This window comes from Bradysia coprophila, unplaced genomic scaffold (assembly GCF_014529535.1).
Source record: "Bradysia coprophila strain Holo2 unplaced genomic scaffold, BU_Bcop_v1 contig_94, whole genome shotgun sequence".
NCBI classification, from domain to species: Eukaryota; Metazoa; Arthropoda; class Insecta; order Diptera; family Sciaridae; genus Bradysia; species Bradysia coprophila.
In genome coordinates this window covers 2891358-2909911 of record NW_023504022.1, presented here as the reverse complement: position 1 = coordinate 2909911, position 18554 = coordinate 2891358, and the positions used below count along the sequence as shown (strand labels likewise).

The following is an 18554-nucleotide window of genomic DNA, read 5'->3' as shown; positions in this document are numbered from 1 at the left end:
GTACTAACAAAATCCATTTCAGTTTCTTCAACTCTCGAACGGAGTCCAATCTAGACGAAGTGGTGACACACTTTTTTCGTGAACTATTTCCCGTTGCATATCATCATGCCGTTCATTCGGGCAGCGACAGTGCGAAAGGCGATTTCCATGTCGATTACAAGAATTGTCTGATGCACACATTCGAAGATTTGCAACCGTTTGGCAGCATACCAAAAGTGGTGGCTGGCAATTTGATACAAAGCATTGGTGCGGCTACAGTTTTCATGACTGCATTAGACCGAGGAGCGGACATTTTAGAGAGTGCCGAAGAAATAAATTCCGACTATTTGACAACGAAGTGTCGTAATCATTTAACGAAAATGCACTACTGTGCTGGATGTAATGGCATTAGCAAACATAAAACGAAAACGTGTTACGGCTACTGCACAAACGTTATGAGGTAACGATATACTACCACTTGGACAAAAGAGGCGGCGGTAAATTAATTTCTATTTTTTATTGTTGTTACAATTTTCAGAGGCTGTCTAGCGCAGTATGTCGGTGTGTTAGACAATCCTTGGTCGAATGTGGCCGAATCGATTGAACTGTTGTACCATAATTCGGTAAAAACTGATAAAGGCATTGAAGAAGTGATAAAAACATTAGACGTTAAGTTATCTGAAGCCATCATGCATGCTATGGAAAATGGACCAGAGCTGGAGAAGAAAGTGAGTACCAGATTTTCTGACGATTTTTTATATTAAAATTTTGAAGGATTTTCGTTTGAGTATGCACATTTGCCCATCGGATTAGTCATTTGGTTTAAAGAACTTTTTTTTTTAAAGAAAGTCAAAATAATTGAGACAGGTCCGTAAAACGGATTTCTGTTCAGAAACTTTTTTTCTTCTTCGAATGGCTTAAAAAGGATAACAACTTTGGTTGATCAAAGCTTGCACTTCTTCGACATGTTTTATTATCCATATCAACGCTTTTACCCGTCAACGGTTTTAGTTATCGATTGCTAACTACTGATTTACATAGCAATGTAAAGTTAACGAAAAATTGCATTTGTTTTCAGGTTTTCGGAATCCTTTGTTGTGAAAAACGTTCCAAGAGCACGTTCAGAAACTCTTCGTTAAGTTTCACTGGTGAGGATTTTGACATTCCTTTCATATAAAATATGTCAAAATCTTCACTTTGGGTAACGAATTTTAGTTCCTGAACGAGTTCTTGTGTTTACCTCGGGAAAAAAGTTTAAAATTGTTTTCTCGGGTGACATCGTTGAACAAATAACTATATAGTGTTATGATGAAAGAGCAGAAATATTAGATATTTTGACAAGTACCCCAAAGCAAGTTAAAATAACTAGTCTTCGGTTTTCTCGCTCTGATCATAACAGTCTATTGTTGCACCTACGTGTCAATAAATCTTCTTTTTTTATCTACTGCAATGTCAAAATATTCATAAAATTGGTATCCCTGTTGCAGTATCTAAATGGAGTAAATTTACACACTGACAGATCCGTTGTAGTAAACGTTACATATTGTAGTGGATCCTACACATATCAGTGCGTGAATTGACATTGATCTAATATTTACGCACGTGCGAAAAACAACCCCAATTACTAACTAGTTAGCAAAATAGCTCTTTTCAATTTTATTTTTTTCTTAATTGACTCGATTTTCCTCGCTGATTGCTTAAAAAATCGTTAAAATGTTTCAAATTTATTGTGAATTGTGTGCGGTTAAGTGAATGTTATAATAAAAATAAAATAAAAATTAGTGCAAAAACGTCGAAGCGGCCAGTCAGTAATTTTTCTTCGCAAAAACGTTCGTCAAAACAAAACATTAAGCGGACTCTTAGCTTAAACGTTCATGTGAAACATTTTTATTATAATGTGTCACCGAGCCAACATTTCTGCTCTAACTTTTTTTTTTAATTATTTTAAAAGATTCGTTCAGACTTTAATTTTCCTTTTGCCACCATTCATTAAAGAACGAAAAAAAAAGACTCATAAAAAAGAACTGAGAGACCAATTTTTCTTTAATGCCTTCACGCATGTTATAATGTGAGAGTTGAGTATGGCATGGGTTGGTTACGTGATTCATAAATAGGTATATAAAATATAAAAGCAAACATTAATGAAACGTAGTGGAGGAGACGTGTTGTTGCGTATTTATTTATTCATTTTTTATTTTGTTAAAAATGTTTTTGTTCTTTTAATATTTCCTTCAGTTTCATTTGTTTCATTTCACAGCGTTTAGAGTTCACGTTATAAACTTTTGTAAGGTCAAAACAATTGTTTCGACATTTTTTTTATGTTGCTTTGCTTTATATAGAACTCGCAAATAAATATCACAACTAATTTGTCTGCCGTTTTTGATATGCACTTTTTTTTCGTTCGTACTTCAAAACCACATCATCAACGCAGGTCGCGTTCGTTTTACATGCGGTTGTTGTTGATTGCAATAAAATAGATTCCAGAAATGTGCAACGTGTGAATGAACTTCTTTTTTTTTTGTTCTTTTTCTGTAAAAACGACGGTAATTACCATTCGGTCACGTACAAAGAAAGTAGCAGCTAAATGAGTTGAACAAATAAATTATGAAAATGTTTCAAGTCTGCGGATCTGAGTACTCACAGTCTCGTTCGCTATTTTACTGATTTAAATCATGGGCGCGCGTCAGCATAGCGCCCGTGACGCAAGTCCTATTACTAGAAAAAATTTCAAAAAAAAATTTTTGTCGTAGACTGCAGAACCATATATACAGCAAATATTGAAGTTCTACAATTCAAATACAAATGACTCCAAATTACCATTTAAAAAAAACTAGGCGTCCGTACGAGTTCAACGAGCTATCACACGTTCTTGCAGCTTAAAATTTGGCCACGCAAAAAATCTTCCAAGTAGCCCCATTTCCATCCATTTTGGTCAATTTCAGTACTTTAAACGAAATGAAAAAATCCTACGTTACTTTGTTAGTCCGTCCGTCCGTCCGTCCGTGTTTCCTATCTTCTAAAGTCTTCTTTAGATTTTGTTGAAATTTTGGTAGTAGATTCTAGTCGTCATTCTAAGACATTCCAGAAAAAAAAATTAGGGGGGAGCCGGCCTCGTTTCGGAGCTAGGGCTCCTCGAAGTTCCCATATAGGCCCCATATAAGAACACCTTTAAGTGTGTGTGTGTGGTAGAACAAATTTGTTCGCTTTTGGTATTTGGTAAGCTCTACTCGTCTCAATTTTTTTCCCTAAATTTAGAATTTTTAAAATTTTTTAAATTTAAAAAATTTTGAAAAATTTTGGAAAATTTTGGAAAAATTAAAATTTTTTTTACATTTTTCAAAATTTTTTAAATTTTCCAAAATTTTTTAAATTTTCCAAAATTTTTTAAATTTTCCAAAATTTTTTGAATTTTCCAAATTTTTTTAAATTTTCCAAATTTTTTTACATTTTTCAAAATTTTTAAAATTTTTCAAATTTTTCAAATTTAAAAAAAAAAAATTTTCAATCTACTAATTCTTCCAAAAGAACTGATATCAGTCAAAAACACTCAAAAGAGTAAAAGTGACGCAAGTCCCTGTGCATACTTCCAAAACAACTGATTTACTTACTCGTAGGTAATGAGCAGTTATATTAATAGATTGTTATAGAGGTCATTACCCTCTTATCGTCTGCTTATAGGTCTCCACTTTTCAGGTCTTTCTCTAAGACCTCAGGTTAACTACAACTATTGGACGATATCCTTGAACTTTCTTCTGAGGTTAGTTGTTAAGGCGGTGATTGTCGCGTCGCCCAAGATACTTTGACTTTAGATTTTTCTGACTTGGGGTATATTTAGACATCTTTCGATCAACTAACTTTAAAACAAGGACTTTTTTTTGAGGAAACATTTTTCCAACATTTTCCTACATTTTTTCTCAATTTTCACAAAATTGGTAACATTTTCCCAAGTTTTTGAAAAATCTATGAAAATCTTCGACAATTCAAGGAAATTTGTGGAAATGTCTTACCAAAAATAGTACCTGCTTTATGCTTTAATGCCTTCGACTTAAACGTTAAACATTAAAATGTTGATTTTCAGCTAGTTTCTGCATTCCTGATCATTCTTAGTGTTAAAGGGATCATAAGTTCCTTACGTTGCATATTGTGAAAGGGGGCATTAGCTCCTTATGTTCCATGTGGTAAAAGGAAGCATAATCTCGTTATGTTCCATTTTGTAAACGGAAACATAAGAGCCTCATGTTCCATGTTGTAAAAGGAGCATAATAAAGAACTTAAATTCCATATTGTGAAAGGGGGCATTAGCTCCTTACTTTCCATGTTGTGAAAAGGGGCATTAGCTCCTTATGTTCCATGTTGTGAAAGGAAACATAATCTCGTTATGTTCCATTTTGTAAAAGGAGCATAAGTTCCTTACATTGCATATTGTGAAAGGGGGCATTAGCTCCTTATGTTCCATTTTGTAAACGGGAGCATAAGATCCTCATGTTCCACGTTGTAAAAGAAGCATAAGCTTCTTACGTTCCATGTTGTAGAAGAGGGCCTAAGCTCCTTATGTTCCATGTTATAAAATAGAGTATAAGGTCCTTATGTTCCATGCAGGATATGAAAATGTGGTTACTGATGAGTTAAACACGTTCCACAATTCCAATTGATATTTTAAAAAAAGAAGGAAAATTGGCCAACCCAATCGATTCCTTGCTATTTAGTTGATTCATTTCGTGGTCGAATATTCAAATAATGGTTCTGTCTATCGGCCCCAGTCCAATTTTTCACCCAGTACCGAGAGTTCCATGAACTTTCTGTTCAAATAAAATTTTGCCCGATGACTAACATCGAAAACGACACGAGGTCTCACATTTTCTTAGAAGAATATATATTTAATGACCATCTGCCGATATGTAGAATGCACTGCCATCGGTAGTCAATGTTTGCATTAATAATTAAACAACAATTTTCATAATCAAACAACTGAAAGAATTCAAAATTCCAAAATATACGAACCGAATGTACAAAAATGGATTGGCGCCACATTCCGAAAAGTATGCAGTTAATAATTCCAGTGAACAGCAGAAACTAGTAAAAGAAATGTCTAAATAATTTGGGTAGATCACACCTAAGTTAATATTTTCCAAACAATTTTTTTTTTCTTCTTCTTGTTGTTGTTACCAATCATGGACACAGAAAACTTCTTATAATTCTAATTCCATTCAAACAAAACCCATCTACTCCACCAATGTATATGCCTGTGTATATATGCGTGGATGCATTCTCCATATATGTAATACACAACATTGTATGTTTTTTTCATTTCGTAAACATTCAGTGTGTAAACACAAGAAGAAATTTTTTACTTCACGAAATAAAAAAAAAAATAAAAAACAAAAATTCTCTTAGCAAGGAATAATTGTAATAAATATTCTAAACAAAATGATAATTGAATCTTCTACTTCTCCGGCATTTTATTACATAACATGAAACGTAAAATAAAACAACAACAAAAAAATGCTCGAGTAAATATTTATTCAAAACATAGTTTCATGCGTAACAGAATTACAAGAAAGAAAGAAAATTTATGTTAAAAAGAAGTAAACGAAACAATCGTTCTTGGATGCTAATTTTTTTTTTCGTTCAGTGTTCTACTTGTAACAATTTGGATGGTTTAATATACGAATACTAGGCGGTAAATATCAATATCAAGATATCGATATATGGTTTTTATTTAACAAACTTTAACATTTCACTAGTGTAACCGAGTCTGTTACTTTTAACAGAATCTTTTACTTCATTAGTTCAAGCATTCATTCAGTCATCAGAGTCACTTCGAACCCTGGGGACGAATTGGCTGCAGAACCATTCTTCCTTTTTTTGCTGGTCTTTTTCAGTTAAATTTTTGTTTAATTTGTGCATCTTTGAAGGTCCAGGTAGCTCAATCGGTAGAGCATAGGACTCATACCCAAGAGGTACCGGGTTCGACTCGAATGCTTGCTTGGTTTTATTCTAATCACTTGGTGATTAAGCACTCGCTATTAGTTATCTAATGGCTGTACGACCGTAACAAAGTCGCAAATTTCAAAGAAATCCAATATTCGATTTCTTCGCAACAATCACGCCATATTGACATAATGTCAATGACACAATTCACAATATTCAACAGACTGTAGGATAAGCGCCATCTATGATCGACTAGTCGCTCATTGGGAAAATGCATGATTCATTAGTGATGGTTGTGGACTTCGCATACCACTCGTGGCTTAGAGAATTCACAACGTATGGGACGTTTACACGGTCGATTTGTGAGCTATCTGAGTCCGAAGAGATATGATGGAAAAAAAATCAGAATTCATATGATCAAGTGACTTGTGCAATAGCACAACAGGCCCACTAGAGGCTTAGGTGCTGGGCTAACCCCCTTCCCATCCAATCCAATCCAATCCAATCCAATCTTTGAAAGTAGGAGAGACACATTCTTCGACATGATTTTCTATTTTACTCTAATGATTTTATTTTCGCTCTTCGGTTTCAAGCGTAATCGTTCGAGTGGCAAGTGTCAAAACGAGTCTCCCTGTGATGCCTCCATGAGTTGTAATTATCTTATTAAATTTCTCTTATAGCTCTTACTAGAAGCGCTTGAATAGAATGCAACTGCATTGCATAAAAAAAGCCTCGCTCGCTTCGCTCGTATTACATGCACCTTCTCACAATTTATGTTTTTAGTTATCCATTGAACTTCGGAAAAAGGAATCTTAATCTTCTTAAATTGTGCCCCTTTGTCCCGTCGAAAGGCCCCAATTTTAGGTCTTTGCAATTTTATTTAATTGTTTTACATAGTTCTTCTGTGTTTTCTGCTGGTTTAGTAGCTAACAGAAAACGGTAACTTAATATACTTTTGGATCGAAGTACTAGATTTAGGTGAATGTTGGACGACTAATTCGTGTTCTACCAAGTAAATGTTAAATCTAGGGCTTCATTTCATTTCATTGCAATTTTACATAAAAATTTAAATTAATGCAGCGTAACTCCAGTATGCTAAATAGGAATTCTAAGTTGCTACTTCAAGAAGCTTTCTAGGTCTTAGAAAAATATGTGTGGAACTGTTGAATTTATTGACGCTATTTCTGAATTACAAATCTGTAGTTTAGCTGTAATTAAACCAGTGAGAGAGTATTCACCCTTGATAATCTAGTCGAATCAAGTCTGTTGAAGAGCATTAACATACAGATTGAAAGAGGACCATAAAATCGTTTAATTCGAACATCATTGTCTCCATTTGATTACTTTATTGTAACCAAGTCAATTTGTAAAAAAATAAATTTCGTCTAAATTAGCACATGACACCATTCCGACTATAAAATAAATTCGAAGATTGATTTCCATGAATAAATTATCAACCGAGAAAGGTCTTCAACTGATCGAGTATGAATAATTGCCTTTGTTAGTCAAACTGCCTATCACCAATTAGTGTGAAATGTAACAGCTACGGGATAGAGATACGATTGTACACGTTGTGCCAGAAATAATAGAAAATTTAAACATCTCACCGCACCGATATGCCGATTATTTTCTACACATTTTGTGAAACGTGATGATGCTATTCAATTGATTGATTCAAGATAAAATATTTTGAAATTCTAAGCAATTCTCGATGTGTTCGAATCCACCTTTTTAAATCAATTGTTCGCATCACAAAATCGATAGGGTTGGCAGTGCTTTAGAGAATGTTGAAGAATTTCCATGGAAATGTCGGAGCGTGAACATTATTTCGATTTGTTGAATATTTTATCGAAAGAATTTTTTTTTATTGATTTCTTACCCATTGCCTGCCAGTCTTAATTTTTCCTTTCACAATTTATGTTAATTTTCATTTGAATAGAAAACTTCCAATTTTTCATAATATTTTAAGCGGAACAACGGGATTGTTATTTAAAGAAAATTAATCTCGCACAAATGACTCTCGTTGAAGATAATCGACTTTCCATCTGACGCATATTATTACAGTCCTGAGTTATCAACAAGCACGGGAGCTTGTGGTGGGGAATATACCCTATTTTTTACATTGTTTCGGTGTTACAGAAATTGGATTCCAATATTGTAGCTTCCAACGAGATGCCTTAAAATGTCTGAAATTTCTAAAAATCGTCAGCCGCCCTTCCTTGTCCATCACTTTAACAGTATAACAGTATGAACGAAAAATTGGACTGTCACATTTGTCTGCATGCAATCAATATCGACATTGGAGTGGGCTAAACAATTTAATCATTTGACCACTTTTAATTCGAATAGTCAATGCCTAAAGGGTTTTCCATCCGTTTTTATATGTGCTGAGTGTTCCATTACGTTAAATTCTCTAGTACGTTCTAAACGACCGTGGGAGTGATGTATGTAAGCAAGCATCTCCTTCGAACAAAAATTCATGACAACACACTCGGATTTCCCGGTGATTCTTAAGGATTTTCTTGGATTCCAAAGATTTATTTAGTTTTCTGAGTAATTTTTGAGACTTTTCTAATTGTCAAATTACTGAGGATTTTCTGCCGACTTAGAGACAGTTGTATGAAGAGATTTTTCGAAAAGCTCTTCGTTGTCATTTATCCATACAAAAATCAAAAGGCCTTTCGGAAATCGCCAGCCGGGCACTGCTTAGAGAGGATTTTTTTACGAATATCTTCCTCGCGTAGTGGGTGGAATCACCTTGTCCCTTGATAGGCTTAAATGCGACCAACAATACTTATTAGTTAACTAAGGGAAATTTCACCAAGAGCGAAAGTTTGCGGCCACTTTGAAGAAAATAAACTGAAATAAAAAGCATGTTTTGGTATTTGACCATTTTAGGTGAGAAAACGATCATTTTCTCTCCCAATATGGCTGGGCACGTCATTTTAGGGGAGAAAATGATCATTTTCTCGCCAAAAATGGCGCCTGTTACAATGACAACCAAACGCCATTTTCACAAACGCTTCATAGGGGACAAAAAAGGATTTTCGCAACGCTAGCATGAAAGCGTATTTACCCAAACGAAACCTCGACTATTTCATCTTCCGGGTAGAGCAATTCTCATTTATCGAACAGGCCTTTAGACATAATTTGTTATCATTTAAGCAGCATTGTTGGCGCTGTGTTAATCATAACCGACCAGAGTTATGAATTTACTGTTATATGTTTCTGCTATAGACGGTAGAAATGTCACCAATGTCACAGCAAAGTTACAGTTTCGAGCCAAAAAAAAATTGAATTTAATTTATGACTCGGTGTTCCGTTCACATAGATCCACACGATATTTATTTCTTTATTAAATTCTTCGTCCAAACTTTTCGTTCGTTTTTAAAATGAAAAAAGATTTATTTTTTTTTTCGAATGTAAAAATGATCAGTGGATGATGGTGGTATGCGTATACCTTTTATTTGATGTTCTTTTTTTTATTCAAAGCGATGCCTCTTATATAAATAATGTTAAATTTCATTTTCTTTACGAAAAAAATAAAACAAATGTTCGTATTTATATGCGAACGGAAAGCATTCCAGCGAGTCAGGGTGGCCAAATGCAGAACTTGTAGAACCATATAAAATAAGTATATTACGGTGACGATCATCACATATAGTGAAACACACCAAGAGAGAGAAAGAATATTGTGCCAGGATTATAAACTTATAGTGTTCACAGCAGACGAAATAATAATAAGTAATAAAAGTAAAGACGAAGACGAAGGAAGAAAAAAAAAGTAAAATAAAAACACAAAGAATGCACAGCTATACAGGCTACACAAAGATGAATTCTTTTTTTTTTTGGTGAGAGATGTTCATCGGTGTGATGGAGACGGTTCATAACTTGGTTCACATGTACCTGTGTATATGTGTAGCAAAAATGAAGCACGATGAGTAGTGTGTCTTTTCGTGTTAGATCTCGTTTTGTCTTGTAACACAATTGGATTTTTTTCTTTACTTTATTATCAATGATATCAGGTAAATGGGCATTTTTACGTATTATTGTGTAGGATTTGACGGTGGTAAGAACAAAAAAAAGAAGTTGTACAGTTTTGCCCTTTTGTTCGGTCAGAGAACCAGGGATATATTTGTTTACATTGTTGTTCGAATTTCTGTAAAACTTTTGTTGTTACAAAATGGAATGATGTTCCTAGCGGATAACGAAACTCATGGAAGGAACTGCATTTGAGGAAACACTTCCTATAATCTTCTATGCAAACTTCCACTGAGTGCACGAAGCAATTGTTTCTGTTTACTGAGTAGTCGAATTCAGCTCTACTTTGTAGCAGTTCGATGTCAGTTTCGATTACGTGAAAAAATATGAAATTAGTTGAATTCAGTTCGTTTCTATTATAATTACCTCCTAACCTGTGTATCGCATGCAGGCTTCTGGATTCACTCGAGTCAAGTTTTTGAAAAATTCGTCCTGATTCTGGCTTTCTACGGTTCACTACGGGACACAATTCCAACATCAGAAATGTAAGTAACTTCTCGTGACTTTACCTGACCTTTGACTTTGTGATTCGTCACAATCATACTCTGTCGTCTTACTCCCCGAGGGAGCACAGAGAGTCTACAAATTATCGCCATCGTATTCAGTTCGGTACGAGTGCCGTGACTTTCGTCCATTCTTTCTCGGCTTTCCTCGCTTAGTTGGCGACGCGTGCGTTCCCTGTGGGTTTCTAATTTGTAGGCTTGAATGTTATTTTGGGTCTCGATAGAGTGAGAAACAACACAACTACCCAGATGGTCTTCTAAATCTTGTGCGGCCTATCCCACTTTTTGATTATCCGGATCAATTTTTGACTTTTTTTGGCACAACTTTCCGGAGCTGTTTCCTCCTCATGAACTGTGCTGTCCAGGCTGAACCATGTTTGTGCGTGGTAGTTTCAATTTTTTGGGTCTTTCGAAATATTTTTAGTGGATTCTTAGTATTAAGAGCGACCTTGATTCTATCCCAGATTAGATTTGATTTAAGAAGTAATGTTGCTAGATCTTCGTCAACGACGTCTTCTCCTTGTTTAATATCTTATTAACAGGAGTTCTGTTCTAGCCATTATCAATCATAAGTACGAAATTCCAACGTTCAGTTAACAGCATTCACACATGCACCTCAAAATTAAAATTAACTCTCCAACCCACCAAAACTGGCACAGTCCATCAGCAGCAATATATTCTACGAAACGGCACCACTTACGCTGTGAAAATCTGTGACAAACATTGAAATTACCCATTAAATGTCATTGTATCGTGACCGTCTCCGATTTATTTTTAAATTCACTCAACCCATCCATAATTTACTGCTCCGCATCCACAATGTCGAATATTGCAAAGAACCCATTCCACAGTTGAAAAAAAATGCGTAAAATAAAAGCAAAAGTAAATAGAATGAAAAAAAAAAAATCGAAAACACCATTGCGCTGGCTGTCGGAACAAAAACGAAATGTGTCACAATATTTTTCTAAATACCACTCGCACTCGCACCGGAATAAACCTACTCTAGTCTCTGTGTTAATCGTGTGTTTTGCTGCTGTTGTATATACGCTTTTTCTAACGTTAATATATCACATAAAAAACACAGAATCATGTGAAAAAAAAACCATGTTACAATTTACAATAATCTGTCATCAGTACATCAATCAGTTGAAAATGTTCTTTATGGTACAACGAAGGCGGAATTTTTCACAACATCAGAGCAGAGCAAATAAATTAAAAAATAAAAGTGAAAAAAAAACTCTTTTTTTTATTTGATAAAAATGAGTTGCGGAATTAATATTGTTGTGTGTTGTGTCTACTTGTTGTAGGAAAAATTTATAAAAAGAAGAAAAGAAGAAAATCTGTTTAAAATTTAAGACTTTTCTTTCGATCATCGCTAAATCATCCCATTCACTTTAGCATCTCAGGGGTATTTGGTTGTTATATTCCAGGTTGATGTATTTACTGTTTGACGTACAATAGAGAACGTCAGATTTTTCGAACAGAAAAACCAAACGAAAACACAAACGGAAAGGGCAAGTTTGACAGATTCACCGAAAAATAATTAATTTTCTCACTGCAACGATTTTAATTAAACAAAATGCCATTGTTTGATGCATGATCCGGTCCGGTAAATTAATTGTTTTCTCAATGGGACCAATATATGCGCAGTCAGAATTTAATTGTTTTCCTGTGAATCTGTCAAGCTTGCCCTTTCTGTTCAAAAAATCTGACGCTCCCTAATATCTTAATTGGCTTGCCGTTGTTTCATTTTTACTTTACAATAATTTTGTGAAGACTGAACGGAAAAACGAATGAACATCCACTGTTGTTGAGTTTTAATCAACCATGCATGTACTTATGTGGAAGGAAAAACGGTTCATACAAACAAAGTTACTAGTCGAAACTAGCTGTGTCGGTTGACTGAAATTTAATGGTCGGCAACGGCACATGAAAGTTAACATAATAGCAGATTACAGCAGAGACCATGTAAATGGCCGATTATATTAAGTGCAAAAGTTTGCGGGCGGAGCGCCAAAAACAACTAAATTTCAGTGTGTGAAAACGATTTAATTTTCGAATAAGTTCCATCCAAAATGAACTGGCCGGTAATGATTACGGGCTAAAGGCCGTAATGTGTGATCAGTCATTGATTATTTACATAGCGATGAATCAGTGATGTAAATTCAACGTACCGAGTGGTACACGTTAAAACATAAATAATAAACGTAAAACAAACGCTCTGAAAATTCTAAAGGGTTTACTGTCAAAATTTTTTGCATTGAAAACGTTTTGACTTTCTTCTCTCATTTCATACACTACGAAATCGCTCACCCTCCACAAAATAAAGAAAAACGTTGAATATAACTCGGTGATGAATGCTTTTTTACGCACACGATATGTATTGTCACACTCGATATGACAATCCACACATCGAGTGTACAAATAGTTATTTCCATGACAAGGAGAAGGGATAAAACGTTGTAAAATGTCGAGTTTTCGTGTGAAGTTGATCCGAGGCGAAGCCTATAAAATTTGAGCCACAAACCCCGAGACACATAATTCCCTTGACTCATGGGTCTTACGAATGATAAACACTCTAAAATGTTTGTCACACTTTGTTCCTTCCTTGATGCCACGATAACTTGAGTAATTCTAAACGGATTTCCAAAAACTTTTTTTTTATCGACGGGGAATTAAATTCCTCAGATCAAGTTCGAAGATGGGCTATGAAGGACCGATGATCTTAGAGATATTCACAAAAGAATTTTTGTTTCGTCGCTTGATAGCACGATAGCTTGAGTTTAAAAAGATTAAAAAAAAAATATTATTCGACTAAGAATGAAATTTGTGAGGGTAACCAGATCATCTGTCTATATAGTCTACTTATCATACGGAGTAATTTTCGAAAACGTTTGTACTGAAATTACTCGGGCTAAGTTCGTTAATGGAAATACTGGAGTAATAATCTGTGATTTATTCCGAAAAAACTTGCTGTCTATGCTAGAAAAAAATAAAAAATGAACGAGTGTGAACTTTGCGGCCAGAGCGAAGCGAGGGCCGTAATCGCACGAGTTGCATACCTTATTGATAAGCAAATGAATTGAGATTGGCTCGTTCGGTTCGTGTTTTTTATGTAGGTGGAAGCAAGGGGTTTCGGGGGGTTTTGAAATTAATTTTCGCTATGTTGCTTACATTGCAATGTCAAATATGTCTAAGGTCGTTTAATTTGTGCTAGGTGAAGTCCTTTTTCACTAAGCAATCAGCGTAACCTTCGTAAATAAAAAATCTTGAATTTATCAACTATGTGTGGCAACATGTAAAAAACAAAAATCAAAACCCCCTCAAAACCGGTGGCGATCCACTTGTCAACGGACAACACATAAACAAATTCCATCCCCTATAGGGACAATTTTCAGAAGAACATCGAAAATATTTGACGTTTCATTTGAAACATTCAGATACGCTGATTCGATTGACAACGTTGTCGAACGAAAATATTCCTTTAGAATTATTTGCTAAAAAAAAGTCTTATAATCTAGAAAATTTCAACGAGTGTGAACTTTGCGGCCAGAGCGAAGCGAGTGGTACTGTATTCACACGAGCTTAAGGGAAGTTTAGCAAGAAATACGTCCTCATTACAGCGTCTTTTAGCAGACACAGTAATATCGAAGCATCTTTTGTTTGAAAATGTAGAAATAAGCAAGGTTCAGAACCTTGAAAATAAGCTCCCTTTGTTTATTCTGAAATTTGATTTTCAATACAATAAAAGGAGCGAACAATTTATGATAAAACTAGACAATGAGCTGCTTTGATCAAGATCAATTTATGATATTTTTGTAACAATTACAAAAATCTATTGAGAAAATATCAGTCAGTCAGTCAAGGGACCTGACCCACCCTAGTTGTTAATACTTCAACTGTTCAGTCCGGTTGCAGGATTGTGTGAACGTGACCTGTACGTTGAATATGAATAGATTAATTGATCAAATTTTTCTTATTTTTTGAATTTTGTTCTTTGACAGTTGAACTTCAAAACTTTTCAAAATCAAGACATATAAAATGAACACAGAGTGTATCAACGGAATCAAGTGTAACAGTGACGATTTATCTCTATTTTAAAATGTCTAATGCTCTATTCCTTGTAAGGGACAAGAAAAGGCCATTCCACTTTTCACTGTTGAAAAGTCTGAAAAAAATTTCTCCAAATTCGAATCCAATTTTTTGTTTGCTTTGTAATCTATATGGGATATGCACTACACATATAGGTATTACGATATTGTTGTTATCAAAACAGTTATTTATTATCTTCTCCAGTCGTTCAGCAGTGTATAGTATACACAGTGCATGTATACAGAGATACGTAAATGTGATGATATATACCTGATGCCAGTTGTAAAAATATTATGCTTAGCTACAATAAAAAGGCATAATTAAACAGATTTTAATTTCCTTCTAGTTGATTATAATACACAAAAAAAAAACAGAGTGTTAGAGAGTGTAGTTAACGAAACAGAAATAAAGTTTTTTTTTTCGTTCTTCATATGTAAACAAAAACGGTCCATAATCTCAGCTTCTCTCCACTAGTTTATCTTTTATTTATTTTTTTGTAAAAGGTTCGTCATTTTCCCTTCAAATTAGATTACGGTGAAAAAAAAACGAAAACAAAACACTTGCACACACAACGTTATAACATTTAATTGGTGTGTTTTATCTTGTTATTTTAGTGTGCTTTGTTGCTGGCGCTATAATTTCTCGTAACGAAGCGTTTGAATGTGTGATAAGTGCTGCAATTTAGTAAAGGTATGAGATTAAGTTCTCTCGATTTTAATCACTTAATTCGTTAATTTGGTTTACGTTTGAGTACACTTCTTTGCATAATGAAGTGGTCGGTTTTGGTTCGATTATTTTGATTCGTTTTCTGTCTCTCTCATGTCTCTCTCTTACCGATCTTCGCTTGGGATTACCATCCATAAGAGTTCATGATTTATGCGTTTTCCAATTCATTGTCAATGGTTTGAGAGATTACGCTTTGTCAATGTACTTGGCAAGGAATAATGTTTCAATTCATTAAATTGCATGACAGTTTTATTATGGCTCGTAACAGCTGACCAGATCTTGCTAATGGAAGTAGATCAATTGACACGATTTTTTTTATAGCAGCGCTTGTAACCGGACATTCATAAAATATTCGCATAGATTTTACTAGTTTTTTGATGGCCTGTAATGCTTAGTTTCCTCTTACCAAAAAAAGTACTCCGTGTGAGAGACAAAATTGAATTTTTTCAATTTTTCTTTGTTTATTTGACAGTCTGCTCTCTCACGGCGCTCTAACGGCTCTCTCACGGCGTACTTTTTTTAAGTGGAATGGGCACTTAAATATGGTTGGTTATCGCTTACGTTGATCAAATTTGTAATGTTTTTGTGTGCATGAAACGCAGTTCGAAGGGCGAGGAAGATTAACATTCAATCCAAAGAACCAAAGAAAGATAACAAAACATATTGACAAGAAAAAACCGAATTTTTTATGGAAATCAGTCGCTCCACTATCTTTCCAGTTCTAGAACTATAGGATTTTGAAGATTTTGGGTTCTTTCCTGGACCTTTAAGATTGTGAGCGAGTTTTCAGTCAAGGGAACAAGTAGTAACAAATGAAGTACTAGATTCACAATGCGCAATTAACACGGTCCCTATGTTCCACAAAGACTTCAAAACAGTAAATGTGCGTTTTGCAATAGGTTTTTAATATAGACTCGGCTTTCTATCGCTTACTGATCGATGCACGTTCTTGGCACGACGTTTTAGACAAGTTTTTAAGGAAATGGAATTAGTTGGAGAGAGAACCATAGAGGACCTGCACCACAATGGTGCCACCTCATGGATGTAACTTATTATTTCCCGTGGATCTCCAAGCGTCCAATTTTAATAGATGACCCAAAGAACATTTTTGAACATTATTTAACGACATAACATAGTCGTTATCTTCACGACGTTAAAAACTTTTTTATCGTTGGAAATTTGGCGAGAAATTTATGAGACTAAACACCTTTCACAATGTTCGACATAAATTTTTCTCTGTTTTATTACTACTTTCGCAACGAACAAATTTCTCGCCCTCGAACCATACGACGGAGAATTTATAGAAAACGTTCTCATAGAGCTTCATCCTTTTCATCATAAATCCTAAAAAAGAAATGAAATGTTTGTTTTAAAATAAACAGCCCGAGTAAAAGCAATACTACAATTTATGGTGTTCTTTTCGTATACTCCAATCGACATTGTTATAGTGCTTCAATAAATCAGTTTTTGTAATCGAAATTCCAAATACAAAATTGAGCTCAATTTTTTTTATTCTTTACAAATCACACGATAAAAGTGTATTCGTAACACTGCACATACTTGGAACATGGAAATACATTTCCTATTAAGGATGACGCTTTCGATTTTTATACCTAAAATGTGTTCTCACCGGTGGCCTGCAGAGAGAGATTGAGAAATTCTTTTGATGATTTTAATTTTTTTTTCGTACATAAAATCCAAAATAGATTCAAGACTGAGTCAATACGAACAACGCATAGCAATAAAATGGAATCAATTTTTCTTAAATCAAACAACTGGCCACCGGGATTGTTGATTTAACTTTCAGTTTACCATCTGGAGTAATTATTTAATATTTACGTGCTCTTTGGTGTGCCAATTCGCTTACAGGCCCTTTAGCGGACAATTTTCGGGGGTTCTAGGAACGCATAAGCTATGTCACACAGCAACATGTTATGTTCTATAACGGAAATCTCTATCTTCTGACACACTTGTCCAGAGTGAATAGAGTGAAGCTCAAATGGATTGGTCAACAGTTGCACTGAATCAGCTAAAAGTATGGGAGATGCGGGAAAACAGGAAAAACTGGAAAAGGTCAATATCTATCATTTAACACACTTCAATGTTGAGCAGGTTGTTCTGCAGTTATCGGATGAAAACTGAAGAAATAATTGTAACATTGTGGTTGTCACAATTTAAGCGTTTTCCCGCACCTCCCTGATTATTTCGTTTCAACCAACCGTTAATGATTGAATTTGTCGACCCGGTCTCGTTACGAATTTCGTTTGTCTTCACTAAAATTGAATTAGATCCCATGCCATCAGCAACCAATTAATTAGCCAACCTTACCATCATTTCATTTGGGTGAGGCGAAGAAAAGACAAATAAAATTTACAACAAACAGTGTAAGCAGTGTTCTTGACAGTGAAGATTCCAAATCTAATCACCGTGTAATACTTTCCGTAATCTGTTTTACTTTGTCTTCATTTTATTTTATTTTTTGTTCTTCTCCTCGCCTCTTGTGTTGTGCTTTTTTTTGTTCGTTCTCCCGTATTTATTTACTATTTTCCAACCTGACGTCCATCAAGTATTTGTATATACCAAAACAACCGACGAATCGGTAAACAACCGCCACAGTTAAAATTTATGTTTGCCCACATTCTTTTCACATAAGAATTTTTTCTCTTCGGGTAGTATGTGCCTTGTTGTGTATAAGCAATCACACGACATGTATATAACACTGTGGCAGTCACATCACCAGACGTAAAATGGGTTTTTGTTAAAAGAGACATAAATTCCAAAAATTAGTTTTTATTGCTCGTGTTTCACTTGTTATATCGACCTGGGGGCTAGGCGAACTTAATCGGCACGTTATTTCGGTATTGTAAGCTTGATTGGGTTTTATGTACACGGAACATTCTTTGTAATCGTTTTTTTTTTTTGGTAGCATGCAACATTGTCAATCCAGTTTCTGCAAAGGTCTTTTGTACTTCATTTATTCGACGCGTTAAGTCGTTAGGTATAGGTATTGCAATGGAAAATGTGGCCTTCGGTTAAACGGAAACTCGACCTTCGGAAGTAGATTTCATGAAAATACTGAATGAAAAGCTTTTTGATAACTGGACAGAGGAGAATATTTGTGTCATTGTTTGTTCTGGTTGGTTGCACACAGTCTCAGTGCATAATTGTCATAACTTTCATGAGAAACAACAAAAGAATTCTTTTGTTTTATTTGTCAGAGTTGTTTCTTATGCAAATTAAGGCAGATAATCAACCAACTTATAAATTCGGAACTTCTAGCCA

At 34.8% G+C, this 18554-nt stretch overlaps 1 protein-coding gene across 1 annotated transcript in view; it reads left to right on the top strand.

The window, feature by feature from the left end:
* Nucleotides 1–18554, top strand: part of LOC119084849 (division abnormally delayed protein) — a 107796-nt gene that overhangs the window by 43884 nt on the left and 45358 nt on the right. Inside the window, exons 4-5 of the mRNA XM_037194966.1 lie at nt 23–439; nt 518–707. Coding sequence (XP_037050861.1) covers nt 23–439; nt 518–707 — 607 coding nt within the window. The remainder of the gene's footprint in view (nt 1–22; nt 440–517; nt 708–18554) is intronic.